The 18,760-nt window shown below is 44.1% G+C and overlaps 1 protein-coding gene across 1 annotated transcript in view; it reads left to right on the top strand.

The window, feature by feature from the left end:
* The first annotated feature begins 1,018 nt into the window (after positions 1-1,018).
* Positions 1,019-18,760, top strand: part of LOC8053523 (mucin-16) — a 36,346-nt gene continuing 18,604 nt past the window's right edge. Inside the window, exons 1-2 of the mRNA XM_002433335.5 lie at positions 1,019-1,350; positions 3,324-3,401. Coding sequence (XP_002433380.5) covers positions 1,122-1,350; positions 3,324-3,401 — 307 coding nt within the window. The 5' untranslated portion in view covers positions 1,019-1,121. The remainder of the gene's footprint in view (positions 1,351-3,323; positions 3,402-18,760) is intronic.

Raw genomic sequence — 18,760 nt, 5'->3', positions numbered from 1 at the left:
GGACGATACTGCGTTCTTCGGTTCAAGGAGGTATTCGCACAACTTGGAGTTAGGGTTAGAGTTGTGCGAATACCAATTTGATTCGGGTAGCACAGTGCCATCTCACGTTTTAACACCACTATAGTATAACAAGGCCACGTGCAGTGGTTCTTCTTTTTAATTTGAAGGTTATGAATGACTCAGAACTATTCGACTCGAACCGGTATTTGCATCTCCCTGCTTAGAATGCAAAAAAGCGCTATCACACAGACTAAAAGTGTAAAGTTTCAACGCACTCCATGAGCTTGATTCAATGAGCCGTCCGATGCACAGAAACACGGCGACCGCCGTGACGTTGAGATTTCGGTCCTTCTCAACCGGTCTTTTGGCACTTTCAATCGGCTTTTAAGGTAAAATAAAGTAAAAACAAGCGTGAGCCTCTTGACCAACTAACAACCTGTGCAGCTCTGGGCGAGCTGTAACTTTTAAGATGTGTGCTTCTTAGCATTGCTGTTTCCTCGCGTCAGCTTTGGCACCGCTGATAAGATTACTTTGGAAGGACAGAATGCATGCAGGCGAACTGGTTGGGAACCATTGTATTTTTTTGGGGTTTAGATTGGATGATTACTTCTTTTGTTACAATATCTAGAATCTGCCGCTCTAAATTATTTTCTTGCTTCTAAATAAACATTCAAATCCTCTGCAATAAACGGATTTTCTTCCCAACAGAAGCAGCTTATCGTCTTTCCTTGAAAATTTATCATATTGTTCAGCCGTCAAAAATGTAACTATTAATGTTAAACTTTTGCCGGCATTCTGCTTCGTTAATTCAAAGTTAAGATTTGGCCGTCTCCTAAATATTTGGCGTCATCCGCATTGCTAGATGACAAGAGCGACGATATATGTGTATTGCCGATGGTGCAAGAACAGATATCATAAGTTTCATAGAATTCCTGAACGGCAACTCAGTGCTTTCGTCTAGAGTGATAATAAAACCACGCTTGTCGCTTACTTCTCTCTCCCACCTCGAAGCGTTGTTTGATGAGCGAGGCATAGATAGAAAGCTTTCGTTTCAACTCAGCGCCTCAAACGTACACAATATATTTTCTGAGTCTGACAGGATTCTTGACATCGGTGTTACGATGCGGATTGTGTATCTCATTGTGTACTTGTCTGCTAACATTTTTGCTGAATTGACTTCGACAAACAGCGAAGGTTACACCACGCAGCACTTGAGCCAGCATGAAGTTTCAAACATGAATCAAGAATACCCGTCGCAACATGTGTATCATCACCCTGCATTGAGGTCATCTCTCCGGGATGAAGAACAAGCACAAGTTAGAAAACGACGCAGTTCCGAAATACTCAAACGTAAGACATTTTCAATCGTTTTAATATAGTACTGCGTTAGACAAAGATTCTTGGCTGTTCGAAAAAAGCACAATTTTTTTTTCGTGTTGGGATAAAATATATTGCGGAGGTACCTGATGGCCGTGGAATTTGGTTCAAAATTTCACTGAACAAATTTATCTGTGTAAAATTTTCGAAAAACGCATTGAAGGTCGAGTTCTTGCTATTTTGTTTTATCCTAAAAAGGTTTTCCAGTTGTTGTTTTTATTTTTTGTTTCCAATGTAATAGTATAAAGAGAGCGTCAATGCGTAGATGCCTTCTTAAAGATCTAGCGTGAGCAGGTCTAGTGCTCACAAGCAGTTCAGGTTTAGAGGAAACAAATGAAAATAGTAAAGCGAAAATTTGTCAGATTCTTTTTTTCTATTCAATTTTATGTTGACGCGTACGTCCGCTTACCTGACATTCCTGTGGTTTGGGGGGGGGGGGCGTTGAAAGCCCCGCGCCCCCCACTATATGAGTAGGGCCAACACTGCCCAGCGGCCGGACGCCGCTGGGGAGCCGACAGGTAATAAACAGTTTTGCTGTTGAACTGGAGTTCGGGTGTCGTACCTCCCAACGGGCAGCAGCAAGGTCAAACCGCTGCAGGTTTCAAGTTTTGAATTTAAGGTACCTTAGAGAGAATCTCAATCGAATGGGGCTGCCATCCTCTGAATTAAATTCTCAGAAGCGTTCGAGGTATTGCGGCAGCGCTATCGTATAAACACTAGCTAGTGAGACTGGTCTATTGCCACTACCAGAAGAACAGCCGACATGCGAAGGGATCATATCGAGCGTACCAGCGTACCACATGCGAGGAGCAGCTAAATTTAAAACTGTAAATGACCCAAGCCAAGCGAAACACCGCGCGAGTATAATATTTATATTTCGCCAAAGAAATAACAAGTAGCATTTAACCTCCAGCGGTGTGAGCAGTTTCGCGTTAAGATGAGCACTTTCCACTCTGTTATCGCCGCCGTACATGAACGACGAGAGCCGTCAATGGGTTTCAGCTGGTATTTTTCTCTAGTTATAAAAAAATATATAGCATTCGAACTTCATAGTTGTCCTTCACATGATGAATTACGACATGGGCAAGCAGACTTCCCGAAAATATGCTGGAATGTTTTAAAAAGGATATTCCTACGCGATCGCTTCTTTAGGGTTGGGCAGTTTATATTGGTATTAACACCTGACAATCATATCCAAGGTGTTTCACGAGCATCGGAAAACTGTACATCCTAGTGAATATGTCAAAAAAGTTCGTGCGTTCATATGCCCTGATACAAAAGGTAATAGCAGTATTGTATGTTTTACTAATTGTGACGGCCCTGTTACTGCCTTTAACAAACGTTTTCTAATGATGGAAACATTAAGAAATTACCACTTTACTGAAGCTGTTAAAACCAGGATTTGATATACACAGCACCTTTCTCAAAGGCTTAACAGTTGCCAGAATCGTAGCTTTCAGAACCTAATATATTCATGCATCAATAAATCGTGAATTTCTGAATGTACACATAATTTAATATCTCATTACTAGCGTAGAACAAATTTAAAATTACTATAAAATATATTTACATAACTGTCCCTATCTTCGACATTCTCTTTTGTCAGGTGTCTACATACTCGTAGGCAGACATACGCTCTTAAGCTAATATGTAAAAATAAAACCTGTGATAGAACAAGGCATTTTACTTTCAACGTGTACAGCTTCCTTATAACAATATCGCGTGAACCCTGACCGGCCAGTAGATCAGCCTCTTATCGCGGCGTGAAAGAGCAGGCCAGCGAAACTGCGTGCCTGTGGCAGAAGTCACACGCCTAGCCTCGCTGATCTGCAGTTTCACGCAGCGCGATATTCAAAAATCCTGAGGCTGTACCTCATCAGGAAACAACAAAACATATTCAAAATAAATTCTACTATAAAACCAGATTAACAATTGCTTTCTTACAGGACAGGATGTGAACGGCAACTCGGTTCTCAGCTGTCCCGAAGGCTTTTATTACGATGTAGCTGAGCAGAAGTGCATAGGTACGCATTGCATTGGTTTTCGTAGTGATTTTATTTTGGGGTTATTAAGTAGTGTACAGCCTGTCTTTTAGCTGAAAAGGTAGACGTCTGTATTATTGTAAAATGTTTGTATTTGGTTGACCAGTTCTAGTGTTATTTTAATATGTGAGAATATAATCTTCTAATTAAGACCTACACAATATAAACTGAGGATTGGCTAACAATAGTCGCCGCGAAACCATTTGTTTACACTGACTCCGTAAGTGTGACGTCATGGGTCCAAACAAACCGTTGCTAGGGTCGTTGTTATGGATAAATACATGTTTCTAGGTTTCGCTACGAAAACCCGGCCGTTCAAAAATCAGGAGTAGGATTCAAACTTCTAAAAATCACAGATATAGAAAAGCTTGAATATCATATATGCTTCGACAGAAGTGTGCCAGAAATCACTTGTTTCTGAAATAATTTCGACTGCAACTTCCGGTCCTCAAGTTGCCTGCAGCAGACGACGAATGCAAGAAGTATGCCGTCTGCCACACGCCGGCAGGCCAAGCCGACGCCGTCGTTTGAATCGTGTGAATAAGGACGATATTCTGCTGTTGCATTTGTTCTAAATATAATGATTTTCAGTAACTTAAACGAATTTAGAGTCGGGTGCGATGAAAATGTTGTTTATTGAAAGTCCGGGCGTCGATCGAGATGATCGTCTGCTAAAAGATCGCATTGGACCCGTGAGAAAAGCACTTGAGGCGATCGGTCGAGATCCCAAATTTTGTTTGTAGACTCGCGCTATATGAGGGTGCGTCGTGCCTGGTTGTAACCGTCGCTGCAATGGTTACTGAGAAATTGCGACAGACATGGAATTCTTTAATAACCTGACAACCTCAATAATAATAATAATTATAATGAACTAATTGCCTTGGTGGCGTACGATTTGTTTCTCATACTGGCCTGCAGTACGCCGGTAATGCACTTCAGTTCGTCGTCGTAAATGATCTGCATGACGTGGCTTGATTTTACGGCACTTTCACCCCTCTGAACTAAACTAAATTCTTCACAGAAAAAAAAAAAACGCTCATTTCGGAGGCCTTACGGCCACGGAAATGCACTTGTTTTTGTCGCTTGTTTACCGACGCAATTCAATGAAGACGCCCGGTGCAACAGAGGCCAGCAAGTCTATCGTGTCGTCTGCTACCAAAGCAAAGCTGAGTGTAATACTTGAGAAATTGCTTTCATTGTTGCAATACGACACTGAGACGACAAGAACATCTTCATAATTAGATATCAAGAAGTTAGGTTGCTTACAAAAAAGATTTACTTCTAAGCAAAATTCTAGTCTCATGTGGAGTCTGCATGCATTAGTCCATAGCAACGCCCCTAGCAACGATTTGTTTGGACCCAGACGCAATGTTGTGACATCATCGCTTACGGGGTCAATTGCCTAACTATTACTTTTCCGGTCTGAACCTTCACTAAAAAGTTGGATTAAGATGTTGCTAAACAAACACTTCTTGTTATTGATTTATTCCACATACATTAAACGACTGGAACCACCTTCCATCAGATATCGCAACTATACCCGATTATTTTTTTCGCCAATCTTTGTTTACATTTTTGTTTGATGAGCTGACATGTGTCATTTTCTTTTGTTTATTTTGATCGTAACAGATGTTGCTTACAGCTTTTGCCAATCGCAGCGCATTTTCGATATCTGAATTTCTTGCCGCATGTGCTTTGTTTTGTCCATTTGTTTTATTTTTGTTTGATATGCCCCTCCCCTCTACAATGCTTCGGCGCTTGAAGGTATGTGCAATAAATACAATAAATACTGTCGTGGCAAAATCATGAACTTCGGAAAAAAATAAACGAAGTTTTTCAACCACTTTCAACTGCACGAATATTATTTGTGGACCGTAGAAAGCTAAGTGACTTAATGAAGAATTGCAAAAACAGACCAAAAGAACATTGGGAACAAAACGAAATAATCCGTCCATAGTTAAAATACAAAATGCAATTACGTAAATTATTTAGATCTTTTTTATCAAATCGTTCTTGTCAACCAAAACAAAGCTGCAATATACAGTTGTTCATTAACTTACAATAAAGTACATATTAAAAAAGAAACTTTTATAGTTTAGTATTGTACACTGTTGTGTTAGTTGGTTCATTTTAGTTAAACATATAAAATAGCGCAGAAAAGAAAAGGACAAGAAGTATACAGGACAAGCGCTTACTTCCAACTGGTCTTACCCAGGAAAAGCAAGCTTATAAACACACGGCAGGCGAAGCAGCGTCACATAACAGTTGATTAATTTAGTATGATCATTCAAAAACTGAAATTCATTTCTTTAAAGAACAAATAGATTGTCACTAACACGTGCCGTCCCACTTTTTTGCTATATACATAAAGAATGCTCTCAATAGCTTACGAGTGATCTTCTCTTGGCTTCTACCCAGAATTCTTATCCGCTGAAGTGGCGAAACACAGTCACACATGTTGCAATGTATAGGCAAATGCGAGCCATATTTATTTTTTAGTGACAATGCGTGCTCCCGTGCTCAGTCATTGATGCACCGCCCTGTTCGGCCCAATGTATTCCTTACCACAACTCAGTGGGATTTTGCAGACCACACCTACTGTGCAGTCCACGTAAGGGGTGACGTGTTTCTTATCACATTGCATTTTCGCCTTCTCATCAGAAATGAGGGAGCACGACGCAGCCAACTGCTTTGGGACAACGTAAAGTTGCAAGAAAGTTCAATGTTCCCGTTGTGTTTTCTGCCCCAAAGAAGTTGGCTGGGTTGCGCTCCCGCATTTCTGAGGAGAAGGCGAAAATTCTATATGATAAGAGACACGTCAATCCTTACGTAGACTGCACAGTGGGTGTAGTCTACGAAATCTCACAGAGTTGCGGTAAGGTATACATCGGCTAGACGGGGCGGTGCATCAATGACCACGCACGGGAGCACGCATTATCGGTAAAAAAAAATTAATATGGCTCGCATTTGCCTTTATGCTGCAACACGTGTAACTGTGTTCGGCGATTCCAGCAGATAAGGAGTTTGGGGAGAAGCCGAGAGACGATCGCTCGTAAGCTACAAAAAGCATTCTTTATAAAACAAAACAAACAAACAAAACAAAAAATGTGGATCGGCAGGTGTCAGCGACACTCCTATTATACTTCATAGTAATGCATTCCAGTTTTTGAATGATCGGGTACAAAATTAATCAACTTTTATGTGGTGCTGCTTTTCCTGTCGTGTGTATATGTGCTTGCTTTTCCTGAGTAAAATGAGCTAAAAGTTGTCGCTTGTCCTGTATACTTCTTGTGCTTGTCTTTTTTTGCGCTATTTTTGATGTTTAACTGAAACTTTCATATATCGTGCAGTTTCACACCGTGCCAGAAAGTGTGTCGAGTGCATGAATATCTGGCTGCTGCTGAATAATTTTTTGAATACGATTTTAGTACGTGAATAACAAGGTGCACAATATGTTAAAAAGTTTTCTCTATCAACCTTAAATTGAAATCTCACTATTCTAGATGTCGCCATTCTTTGATGTTAGAAATTTAAGGGTGATCTAAAACCTATGCCTATTTCGTTTGTCTCTTTTCATATCACGAAGCACGCACTGGATCGACTTTTAAATGTTATTTCATATCATGCTATAGCGAGCGTTAGATTTTTATTCAAGCAATTCTATTTTGAAATCATCTATGAGAGCTACATTAATGCGGGCATTTGCGCAGGAGACTTCTACGGCCAGAAGCTATAATGTTCAAAATAAGTGGAATTATCAACGAAACGTTTGCAATTTAATTTTAAATATTTAATATAATCATTGGGCTATATAATATGGACGTGCTGAAGGTCATCGAAAGTCACCATCTAGTGTGTTTTATATTATCGAATACATATTTAAAAAAAGAAAAGCATTGGAAGCTACACAAATGCGGTTTGCGCGTGTGAGGTATACTGCCAGGCGTGCATTATATTCAAGAGAAAATGCAACTAAAATAAGACTAATTAATGAACATTCATTATTTAATTTTTAGTTAGATATTTCAGGGCAGACATTTTCATTAAAGAAAGAAAGGCAATCAATGTTGAACGCCAGTTAAATTTTAAAAATCATGAATCGGTTCCGCAGTTTGGATATACCACATTGGAATATGACATGCCGTTTAGTAGAAGGTCGGAACCACTGCACAATGGCGGATCAGCTGACATCGTAAAAACGTGCTACTCTTTTCATATGATAGGGAATGTCAGAGCGCGCGGCCAACGCTAGGTGCCGACGAGCCAATCAAACAAAGTCGAAAGTGCAATGCCACTGCGCTCATCACCTTTTTGTGGGTCTGTTTTTGCTTTCGAATCCAACCAAACGCCTAAAGTGTGCCGTGGCGTTATGGGTTTAGGCCGCCATTGTACAGTGAATCCAGAGATGCCACCAGAGGGCAGTTTTTCGAAAGGGGTTTATTATTCATTATGAAATTGCGTTCGGCAAATCTGTAAATACCGAAACCGTGCGCGCGATATCCCACCAGAAAGACAGCCCTCGTGTGACACCTAAGAGTGACATGTTTTTCAGTGATATCGCGCGGCAAAGCAAGGTAACATATCGCTGCCGATAAGGTGGCTTAAAGGTCAACTCCGGTCAAAAACGAAACCAAAATAAATTATGGGTATCGCTTTAGCGTCACGAAAAATGATCTCGGCCGAAATATTAGGTCAAAGTGAAGCCGCGTACTCTACTAAAACCAATTTGAAAGATGCGACCAACTGCTCTTTAGCGGGCTGCAAGAGGATAAGCTTTTAATCAAGGAACACTGGCCCAGCACCCTCGTGACGTCATAACGCGGTAGACCTCCGGTTGATTGTGTGGGCTCTTTGATGTCGTCGCCGCCACCCGTGACACCGGCCAGACAGTTGTTAATTTCACAGAAGCGGGTTTATTACCATCGTCATAGATGGTCGCCTTGTTCTGCGTGTCTTCCTGGTCGTCGTCTCAGACCGTTCTGTCTGTTCTACCGATGGTGCTCCTCTTTCATTGGGCACGCGGAGCACCCACAACGCGCAAGAAGCGAGTTGTCGCGCGCGGCCGCAGATCGTCGGGCAGAGCGCCCCCAATTGGTTGTATGGCGTACCGCAGCGCCAGTGCGACGTCACGTCGCGGCCGTACGGCTGACGATCAGTGTTGCCATCCCTCGAGCATGTAATTTCGGTTTTGCCGTCGACACCCAAAACCAAAGTTTGAGCCTTGATATCTATAAAAATACACACGATATCGAGAGAAAAACAATTATACATTGTAATTCAGGGACAGTGCTTTAGCTAAAAAAAGTATCAATTTCAAATTCAAAAAAAAAATATTAACCGGAGTTTCTTTTTAGGTGCTGGCTATACCCCGTCGTAACGTCGACCAGCGCCCTCACCATAACGTGTTGGCCAACGCTGGTTGCGAACAACGCGACGTAGCCCAGCGTAGGCAAGCGCGCCTCTGCGTAGCTCACGACATAATCGAGCATGCTCTATTCTCACCGTCGACGAGTGCAGACCGGCTACGGTGATCATACCAGAAACCCTCGTGCGAGTGCTTCATTCGGTAATCTGGTTGTCGAGGCGCCAGTGCTGTCGGGGCCAGTTGGGTTATGCGAGACGCTCATTCCTGGGATCGAACCTACTGTGCTTGCTGTGTGTCGTGTGCTGTTGTGGTGTACCCATGTTGGTGTGCGTATTTAACGTTCGTGCGCTCGACTGGGCAAGTGTGTGCGTAGACGTGGACTGCTTCAGGAAGGCGCTACCTCCGAATCTCGTTGGGCCTATCGACATAACGAGCTGGTGGTGGTGGGCCGTGGTGGTGAGGTGCCTGCAAAAGCTGGAAGCTCGATGATGCTCCAAAGATAGCGTTCATTAAAATTAAGGATGGCATAATGTGTGTTCCATACATGATCATGTGCTAGTCGCAAGCGCCGGCAGCCGTTGCCGATCGAAACAGCGTCGCTGAATGTAAAGCTAACCCAGTGAAACCCATGTAGCCGGCCAGAAAATTTTAACTTGCATGTTTCAGCTTGTAAACAGTGCTAGCGGTATGTTAAGATGGGACTGGATCCTGTATTTCTTGTATGGGCTCCGTAAAGTGCGCTACAATTACCCACACGTACAGGTCCCCTCAAAGTAAAACGGAGCACCTGAGCGGCGACCGAACTGCATCGCCGCGCTATCTAGCAGCGCCGGCTGGAACTGATAGGTTGCATCTGCGCATGCGAACGTGCCTTCCGCTGGGGCCTCCGTTTTCTTCTTCCAACCAGCGCGTTATTGGTGGTTCGAGCTGCGCAACGTTCTTCCTAAAATCGACGCCTGCTAGCACAAGGGGTGGTGCTCATCGACAACATTGGCCCTTTTCCACTTTCCCTCGCGTTATCTTCCCGTACGAGCCGAGCGCCTAGCGGTGTTTATCGGAACAGCGTTTGGCAGCTCGAGACGCCGATAATGCTAGGATCAAACAAGAAAGACGGAGGACAGCGCGAACGACACGCGCGCATGCGCAGAGGGCACCTATCAGATGCAGCCGGCGCTGATAGATAGCGCGGCGACGCAGTTCGGTTGCCCCTCCAGCGCTCCTTTTTCCTTTGAGGGGACCTGTTCATTGTGCAATTTAGACATCGTCCGCTCTTTTCTGTATCTGTTCCTTGGGTCAACTTGAATGTTTGCTGTGATAACACACTGGCAATCTGCCAGAAAGAGGTCGCTGTGGAATACTGTGTACATAAGGTTTACAGAAGCATGCACTGGGGTCGCTCGGCACAACCTTAACGAGCCTGTGAAGCGTCAAGCTCCGACGGACGCGATATTGGGATTTTTTAGTTTTTCTGTCATAATTTCTGTAATATTTTGTAGAAAATAAATGGTTTGCACTCCTTTTTTTATAATTTGGTGAGAACATAGAACATAGCTTTATTGGTCAAATAAAGCTATGTCCTCTGTTCTATGCATGATCTATGTTCTATGCAAAGTAGGGAGTTTTTTTTTTAATTAGTCATCTTTTATTTGAATTGCCTTTTGAGTTTCATATCCGTCTGCCGGCACAACTCGCTTGCGCTGACAGCATTTTTGTAGCTTTCGCGGCTTTTTTATACCAAAAAATTATATTCGATTTAAAAAAAAAAAAAACTGTACAGTGGTTTTTGATGACGCTCAGCAAGTTTTTATTTGGATCCATATGATTATTTTAAATAATTACAAAATCGGCAAATTTTAGTAAATGATATCACTTAGCTTTGGAATATAAGCGTACATTAAGTCCTCTTGGCCGTAAAAGTCGCCTGCACGGACCGCATTAGTAGACCTTTCATTAAATGTTTGTTTATTAAATTTATTCGAATTAAAAACACAGTCCCTGCATAATGTGAAGCTGAATGCAATTAGTCTATGCGTAAAATGAACACGTAGAGTATACCAGGTATTTGGAAGCGTCTTCAAGTTGATATACATATGTCTTCGCTAATCAATTCTAGTGTGATTTAACGAGATTAGCATAAATTAAACTGGCGTATGATCAGGTTTTACGTGCAAAGCAATCGACTCTTAATTTAACCTAGTTAACAATCGAGGAAAGGAAATAATGAAGAAAAAGTAATGAATGTACGACAGCTGAATATTTAATATATAAGTTGTTTCTGTTTTTGCACAGTTATGTACGAGATAAAGGTTTTCCAATCTTCGAATTAGACAATGGGCAACATTGTATAGCAGTGGGAAGGAAAAAAAATGTTTGGAAAAAGGGAGTGGGGGAGGGGGGAGACTTATGCTAGTAAAACACTATATATTAGTCTATAATGGCATCCGAGATGCCGATATCTGCTTTCATTTTTCCCTATGTTTGCACAAGAAAAAAAGCATACAGAGCATAATATGTTCAATATTTTTGTGCCTCAAAGTTTGTTTTGTTTACGTGCCAAACATATACAAGCGATTGAGAGGTGGATAACTGAACATTTCAGGAGATGTGCATAATATTGTAGCAATTATTACAGCTCTAAGACAAAATGTACAGGTTCTATTTGTAAATACTTTAAACACCATGTATTAAAAATTACTTCAAATTTGAAATTTATTAGAATAAATTTGCGACAAGGACACCGGACAAAAAGCTTCCAGTTGAAAACTTTACTAGGTCTGATATCTCTGCTCATAAAGAAGACGATACAAGGACAAAAAAAAAAACGTGACCTAAACAAATTTATATGCGCGCTGTTTTTTTTTTTTTTAAACATTGAACGGCGATGCGGTCGAAGACAAAGTGTTTAACCTTTTAAACGCCGCACCATGACGCAATGTTCGAAACACTAATATGGCTCTTGATAATTCACATATGGCTTCTGAATTAACTATGGAAAAAAATATAGCAAAATTAACGATCACTAGGCATGTTTTTCTGCATGTTCCATTTTTGGAACATTGGCATTTCCAGTTTACAAAATGCAAGTGTCGTCTGAAACAACATTTATTGAGTGTAAAATGGGAATTGCCTCTGGTATCTGAAGAGAACCTTTTAGCTACATGCAAGGGCTTCGAAAACTATAAAGATAGAAAAGAATGCTTGAAAAATATGTTCCTTCAATCTATGTGTTACATGGCAGTCAGCGCTTTATAATCACAAGCCGTGCTAAGCTACAAAGCAATTCTTGTGCAGCCGCTTTTTGCAGTGGTGGCATTTGTTGGTAGTGTTTGTTTTATTTTTGCACTCCGCGCACCTTCCTTGTGTAGTTTAGACAATGTAGTGACCGTCACTCTTCCTCTCCGCGATGCTGGGAGGAATTCGAGGTACAGGTCACAGGGCGAGTTTCTGCTTCAGGTGGAGCAGGGACATGGCGACGCCCCGCCTGAAAGCTAGGTTGGTCATGGCGGCATCTGTGCCCTAGTGAAGTTCGCAGTGAAGGATCCATCCTGCGACTACAGTCATGTTGAGACCATTGCTGAAAAGATTCCACCAACACTTTTTGCTTCTAAGCCTTGGGCGGTAGCTACCAAGAAGGCGGTCCATAACATCCACACCCCCCATGCCTTCGTTATATTTTTTGATCAGATCCCAGGCAGCACACCAATGTTGGACCTATATTGGGCCAACAATGGCAAACGCTGGCCCCGGAGGTTGGTCCAACATTGGTATTCTGGCCGAGCGCAACTTCTTCCAATGTTGGCCCACCCATTGGCACCAACGTTGGGCCATCGTTCAACCAATGTTCCAGCCATCATTGGCACCAACATTGGGCCATCGTTCCACCAACCTTCTAGCCGTCATTGGCTCCAACGTTGGGCCATCGTTCAACCAATGATCCAGCCATCATTGGCACCTTTTTTAGGCCATCGTTAAACCAATATTTCAGCCATCGTTGGCATCCACATTGGCTATACCAATTTTGGCCTTCACACTAATTCAATGGCTATGCCATCATTGGTATACAAGTTCAATCATTGAATAGGCCGTTACCGGCAGTCAAGCTGATTCATTGGCATGTCCCAGTGTTAATGCCATATCTTTAATGCTGGCTATGCAATGATGGCAGTGTGTTTAAATCCTGGTTATTCCAACATTGGGTTTTAAGAACCCCTGGCCTGTTTCTTATTAGCAGCCCACTGCAAGAAAAACATTCTGGGCACAAATGGCAAGGTCCTCCTATGCTTTGTCTGTGCACTATTTTATCTGGCGAGCAAATGACTAATTCAAGATCAATTAATACTTTTTTCGGAACTTTTATTGAAAGGGGCTAGGGAGGAAGCTCAGCGGGGAGCCTATGCCTGGTCCTGGGGAAGGTCCTGGGGCGTGTTAAATATTGAAAACGAAGAGGAGGAATGTGCGCGCAACAAAGGACCGAAGACGAGAAAGTGCGGAAAAAAAGCGCGAGGACAGAGAACATCGAGACGATCGAGGCAGCGGTGAGCGTTGTACATATCCTGCTGAGTAAACGCGTTTTTACCAATTTACACCGTGGACGTCGTTCCTCTAACTTCAAGAAATATTGGTGCCGAAACCCGGGACTCTGCTACCTTACTGACCCAACCGAGAGGAAAGATCGTCAATATTAACGACATGGAACGCGTGAAAAGCAAACGAACCACCCAGCGGGCTCTGCATACATGTCTACGAACCGAAGCAAGACAACTCATCGACTCCAACCAGCTCAGCCTTTCTGCTCTGCGGGTTTTGCACGATAGACTGAAGACTTGCAATGACGGCCTGCAGAAGCTCAACGAGCAACTAGAGGCCTTCCTCACGGACGAACAGACAGCAGAGGATTTCGCTTCAGTAAGCGAATACGAGGACAACGCAGCTGCAAGCTTGGCGCTGCTCCGCCATCACATTGAATCGCTCCAAGCTCCAGGCCCACCGGCTCGAGGAATCGATCACCAAAACGAAGACTTACCACTTTCTCCGAGCGCACAACAGAATGATCACGGCGATCACGGAGGTCCAGGGCGGGTAGGTGCAAGACTTCCCAAACTAGAGCCTCCTCGTTTTGACGAAACCGTATCCCAATGGCAGCCCTTTTGGGATATGTTTTGCCATACTGTTCACGAAAACAACCATTTGACCAACATTGATCGGTACCACTACCTGAAGAATCTGCTGAGTGGGCCCGCAGCGAAAGCCATTGCAGGAATCGAGGTGAGCGAGGCATCCTACTGCGTCGCAATCGAAATATTGAAAAACCGATTTGGAAGCGTCAAAATTATCCAGCAAACGTACCTTGCCAACCTAAGAACGCTGAAGCCAGTCAAGTCATCTGGTGACGTGACTGAACTGAGGGAACTCCTGGACAGCGTACAGATTAACGTGCGAGGCCTAAAAGCGCTGGGTCTGCCGGAGCTGTCGTACGCAGCAATGTTATTAGAGGTTCTCACCAAAGCAATCCCAAGTGACATCGTTGTTGACTATTACAAACGACAGAGTTTCCAAGAGAAGACAAGAGAAAATCAGTCGTCAGAAGCAGAGCTTGAACAACTCTTATGCTATCTGCGTATAGAAGTGGAAGCCCGCGAGAAACCTGGGCTCGTCGCACTCACAAAACGAAGGCTGCCTGATGACACACGAAGCTCATACAGCAGCCATCTACCTTCAGCGGCGGTACTTCATAGTGACGAGGCTAAACAGCAAAGTGACTGTTTTTTTTGCCTTTCGCCAACGCACAACACCGAGAACTGTTCTTCTGAAATCAATCTGCAGGAGAAGAAAAGTCGGCTAGCAAAGGCAAGTAGATGCTTTAAGTGTACTGCTATTGGACATCGGGCGAGAGACTGCCGCCGAAACGTACGCTGCTCAGAATGCAGGGGCAGGCACGCTACTGTTGTTTGCGATCCGATGTACAAAGCAAAGAAAGGCTCACGCGAAAAAGAGAGCGCCATAATGCACGCGGCAACCAAGGATGCATCCGCGACCTTAGTGGATAAACAGGTGCTCTTACAGACATTTAGAGCCTGGTTGTTGAACGAAAGCCAGTCGTGCTACATCAGAGGAGTCTTCCACAACGGGAGTCAGAGAACTTTCATAAGAGAAGACGTGTCGAGGAAATTGGGATTACGCGCGGAAAAAACAGTTGACTTGTCGATCAAAGCTTTTGGAGGATCTAACGGAGCACCACGAAGGAAATACAACTTAGTACAAGTCGCCGTGATGAGCCAGTTCAGCCATTTTCAACACGAAATCGAAGCAATTGAAGTTCCATTTATCTGCGAGGAATTAATTGAAGCTCCCGCTGCACACTCTTTTGTCCATGGGCTGAACAAGGAAGGACGGTATATTGCTGACTTTCTGTTATTCCCTGGACTCAAAGGAGAAGCTGGTATCAGCTTACTTGTGGGAGCAGACCAGATATAGAAATTCCTCCTGAACGAAGTCTGTTTGCATGGCGAGGACAAGTACCTGGCGGCTATAAACACGAAGCTCGGTTGGACCTTCCAAGGACCCGTGACATCTGGCGGCGGTGTTTTCACAGAAGCTGGAACACACATCTGTGTCCTCCAAACAAACGGCGTCGAATCGGAAGTTTCCGACACGCTCCAGCAATTCTGGGAGCTCGAAAGCATTGGAATACTTGACGCTTCAACGAACTGCAGCCACGACAGCGAAGTTCTCCAACAATTCAGCAAGGATATTGCGTTTAAATGCGGAAGGTATGAAGTAGCTCTTCCTTGGAAGAACCTTAACGTGGACCTGTCAGACAACCATACGGTTGCAGTCAAGCGGCTACTCAGCTTGGTTCGACGGCTCATCACAGATACAGAGATGATCCAGCAGTATGACGCAGCTGTCCGGCGATAAGAAGTGGATGGACATGCAGAGAAGATAACTTACGGCCAAAGCATACCTGACAAGTGTTACTACATGCCTCATAAGCCTGTGGTACGAGAATCATCAACAACGACAAGACTGCGAGTCGTCTTTGACGCCTCATCCCATGCACTTGGGGTAGCTTCACTGAATCATCATCTGGAGAAAGGGTCGAATTTGACCAATGACATGGTGAAGACGCTCGTGAACTTCAGGCTGCACAAGATAGGTCTCACAGCAGATATTCAAAAGGCTTTTCTTCAGATATCTATTAGAGGAACCGACAGAGACGCTCTACGATTCCTGTGGTTTGAGCAGATGCCAAAGACAGGCCATCCCCTGCCTAAAGTGGAAGAGTATCGAATGACTCGCGTACCTTTTGGAACGACGGCAAGTCCATTTCTACTGACTGCCACATTACAGCATCATTTCAAGCGTATGGAAGTAGCTTTTCAAAACACAACTAGGCTACTCTGCGAGAACTTTTATGTGGACGATCTAGTCACGGGAGTTTCGACTTCAAACGAGGCATTTAGTGTCTACAGAGAAGCTAAAGTCATCCTTGAGGAAGCTGGCATGACGCTTCAGAAATGGACCACAAACGACGAGGCGCTTCAACGACACATTGGAAAGGAAGTTGCACCGTCTTCGGCTTCGGCAGCTAGAAAGGTCCTCGGTCTTTTATGGAATACCGACACCGACAAGCTTCACCTTAATGTCGAAACAGTGCTGCAGTTCCTCGGAGACAAAGACAACACTAAGCGTTTTGTTCTTCAGACGACAGCGCGACTGTTTGACCCTTTGGGGTGGTTGCCTCCGCTTTTCATCAGGATTAAAATCCTTTTCCAGAGGATTTGGGAACACGGCACCGAATGCGAAGAAGACATGCCTAGAGCATTACAGAAAGAATGGGACGAATGGTGTGAAGAATTCAGGGCGTTACAGACATTTTCGATTCCCAGATGTGGGTTGAAGAACTTTTAAGATAACTCTGCACGCCACCAACTTCACGTGTTTGCGGACGCCAGTTCGAGTGCCTATGGTGCAGTGGCCTACCTGAGGATCGAGGATACAACCGGAAATGTGAGCGTCCAACACTTGCTCTCAAAGTGTCGGGTAGCTCCTATCAAACGTATCACCCTTCCTCGCTTGGAACTAGTTGCGGCAGTTCTGGCCGCTCGTTTAATGAAGTTCCTGAAAGAGACGCTGGCAAACAAGCATTGGAACATGATTTACCACTTGTGGACCGACTCAACTGTCACTCTATGTTGGATCCGAAGTCGTGCAGCCAAGTGGAAACAGTTTGTTTCTAACAGAGTGACAGAAATACAGACAGCAACGGATCCGTCTCACTGGAGCCATTGCCCTGGAAATGTGAATCCAGCGGATCTCTTGACTCGAGGAGTTTCTGCAAAGGAACTTTTAGCAAACAACCTCTGGTGGAGAGGACCTGAATGGCTATCAAGAGCACAGGAATGCTGGCCTGGGATAACTGCTGCCGTCGAGTCTACAGACGTGGATGATGATACGATATTGGAATTGAAACGTGATGTTCCAGTTCTCGTCAGCGTGGCAAATGAGCCGATATTTAGCCCCGACAAGTACAGCACTTGGACCAAGATGACAAGGGTGACAGCTTGGATAAAGCGTTTCGCAAACAACTGCCGTTCACCGACGACGCGTCGTGAAGGCACACTTACGGCCCAGGAACTTCGAGCAGCCGAGAACGTATGGTTACGTCAAGTACAGCGAGAAGCATTTGCAGATGAAATGCCACAGCTAATGAAAGGAGAAAACCTAGAAAATAATTCGCCAATACGAGACCTCCATCCCTTTATTGACGACGAAGGACTCGTCCGAATTAGGAGCCGCCTTCAAAACGCGATGTTGTCCTACAACGAGAAAAGCCCCGTACTACTTCCAGGTGAACACTCTGTGACTAGACTGATTGTTCTACATGCTCACAAAGCGGTGCTCCACGGAGGAGTCGGTGACACCTTAACTGAACTGCGTGCTAGGTTTTGGGTCACCAGTGCACGACAGGCTGTTAAACGGGTTACCGGAAAGTGTCTACTTTGTGCCCGGTTCCGCCTTAAAGCGGCAAGTGCGCCGATGGCTCCCCTTCCAAGTGACCGAGTCCTAAGCTCTCGCCCCTTCGAAGTTACGGGAGTAGACTTTGCCGGACCTATTTTTGTGAAACACTGTAGCGTACTGAAAGCGTACTTTGTGCTATTCACTTGTGCTGTTGTTAGAGCCATTCTTCTTGAGCTTGTTGTAGACCTTACGGCAGACTCTTTTCTTATGGCTTTTAGAAGATTCTGTGCCAGGCGTGGCACCCCGCGAGTCGTGTACTCGGATAACGCTGCAACTTTTAAAAGGGCATCAAGAGAACTAGCTGCAATGCACCAGTTGCTGAGAGAAGATGAAGTGAAAAACTACTATGCTAGTCATCATGTAACGTGGAGATTTATCGCAGAAAGAGCGCCATGGTGGGGCGGTTTCTGGGAAAGGCTCATTGGAATTGTGAAGACGTGCCTTCGCAAATTATTGGGAAAGGGGTCTTTCGATCTGCAACAGCTGGGCACCTTACTGTCTGAAACCGAAGCGGTTGTGAATTCACGACCGATCACTTTCATTTACTCCAGTTCCAATGAGCCAGACGTATTGACTCCGTCTCATTTTTTGTTAGGTTGTCGTATTCTATCTCCAACAGATGCTTCAGATGAGTTAATAGCTCAGCTAGAAATACTTAATCTTTGGATTCACCGACAGCGTGTGGTGGAGCACATGTGGAAACGATGGCAGCATGAATACCTACTTGTGCTCCGCAGTTTTCACTCCCGAAAAGTGCAGCGTACTCATAACCTAAAAATACGTGATGTAGTAATAATTCATGATGATAGTGTACAAAAGCTGTTCTGGAAGACTGGGGTCATTACGGGACGCATTGAAGGCAAAGACGGTGTAGTGCGGGCATGTAAGGTAAAGCTGCCAAAAGGGAGTGAAATCATCAGGCCTGTACAGCGTTTGTACCCGCTTGAAATTCCCA

This window comes from Ixodes scapularis, unplaced genomic scaffold, assembly GCF_016920785.2.
Source record: "Ixodes scapularis isolate PalLabHiFi unplaced genomic scaffold, ASM1692078v2 PGA_scaffold0__279_contigs__length_252992795, whole genome shotgun sequence".
Classification (NCBI taxonomy): Eukaryota; Metazoa; Arthropoda; class Arachnida; order Ixodida; family Ixodidae; genus Ixodes; species Ixodes scapularis.
Note: the sequence above shows the minus strand (reverse complement) of the source record. Positions and strands in the feature narration are given on the sequence as shown.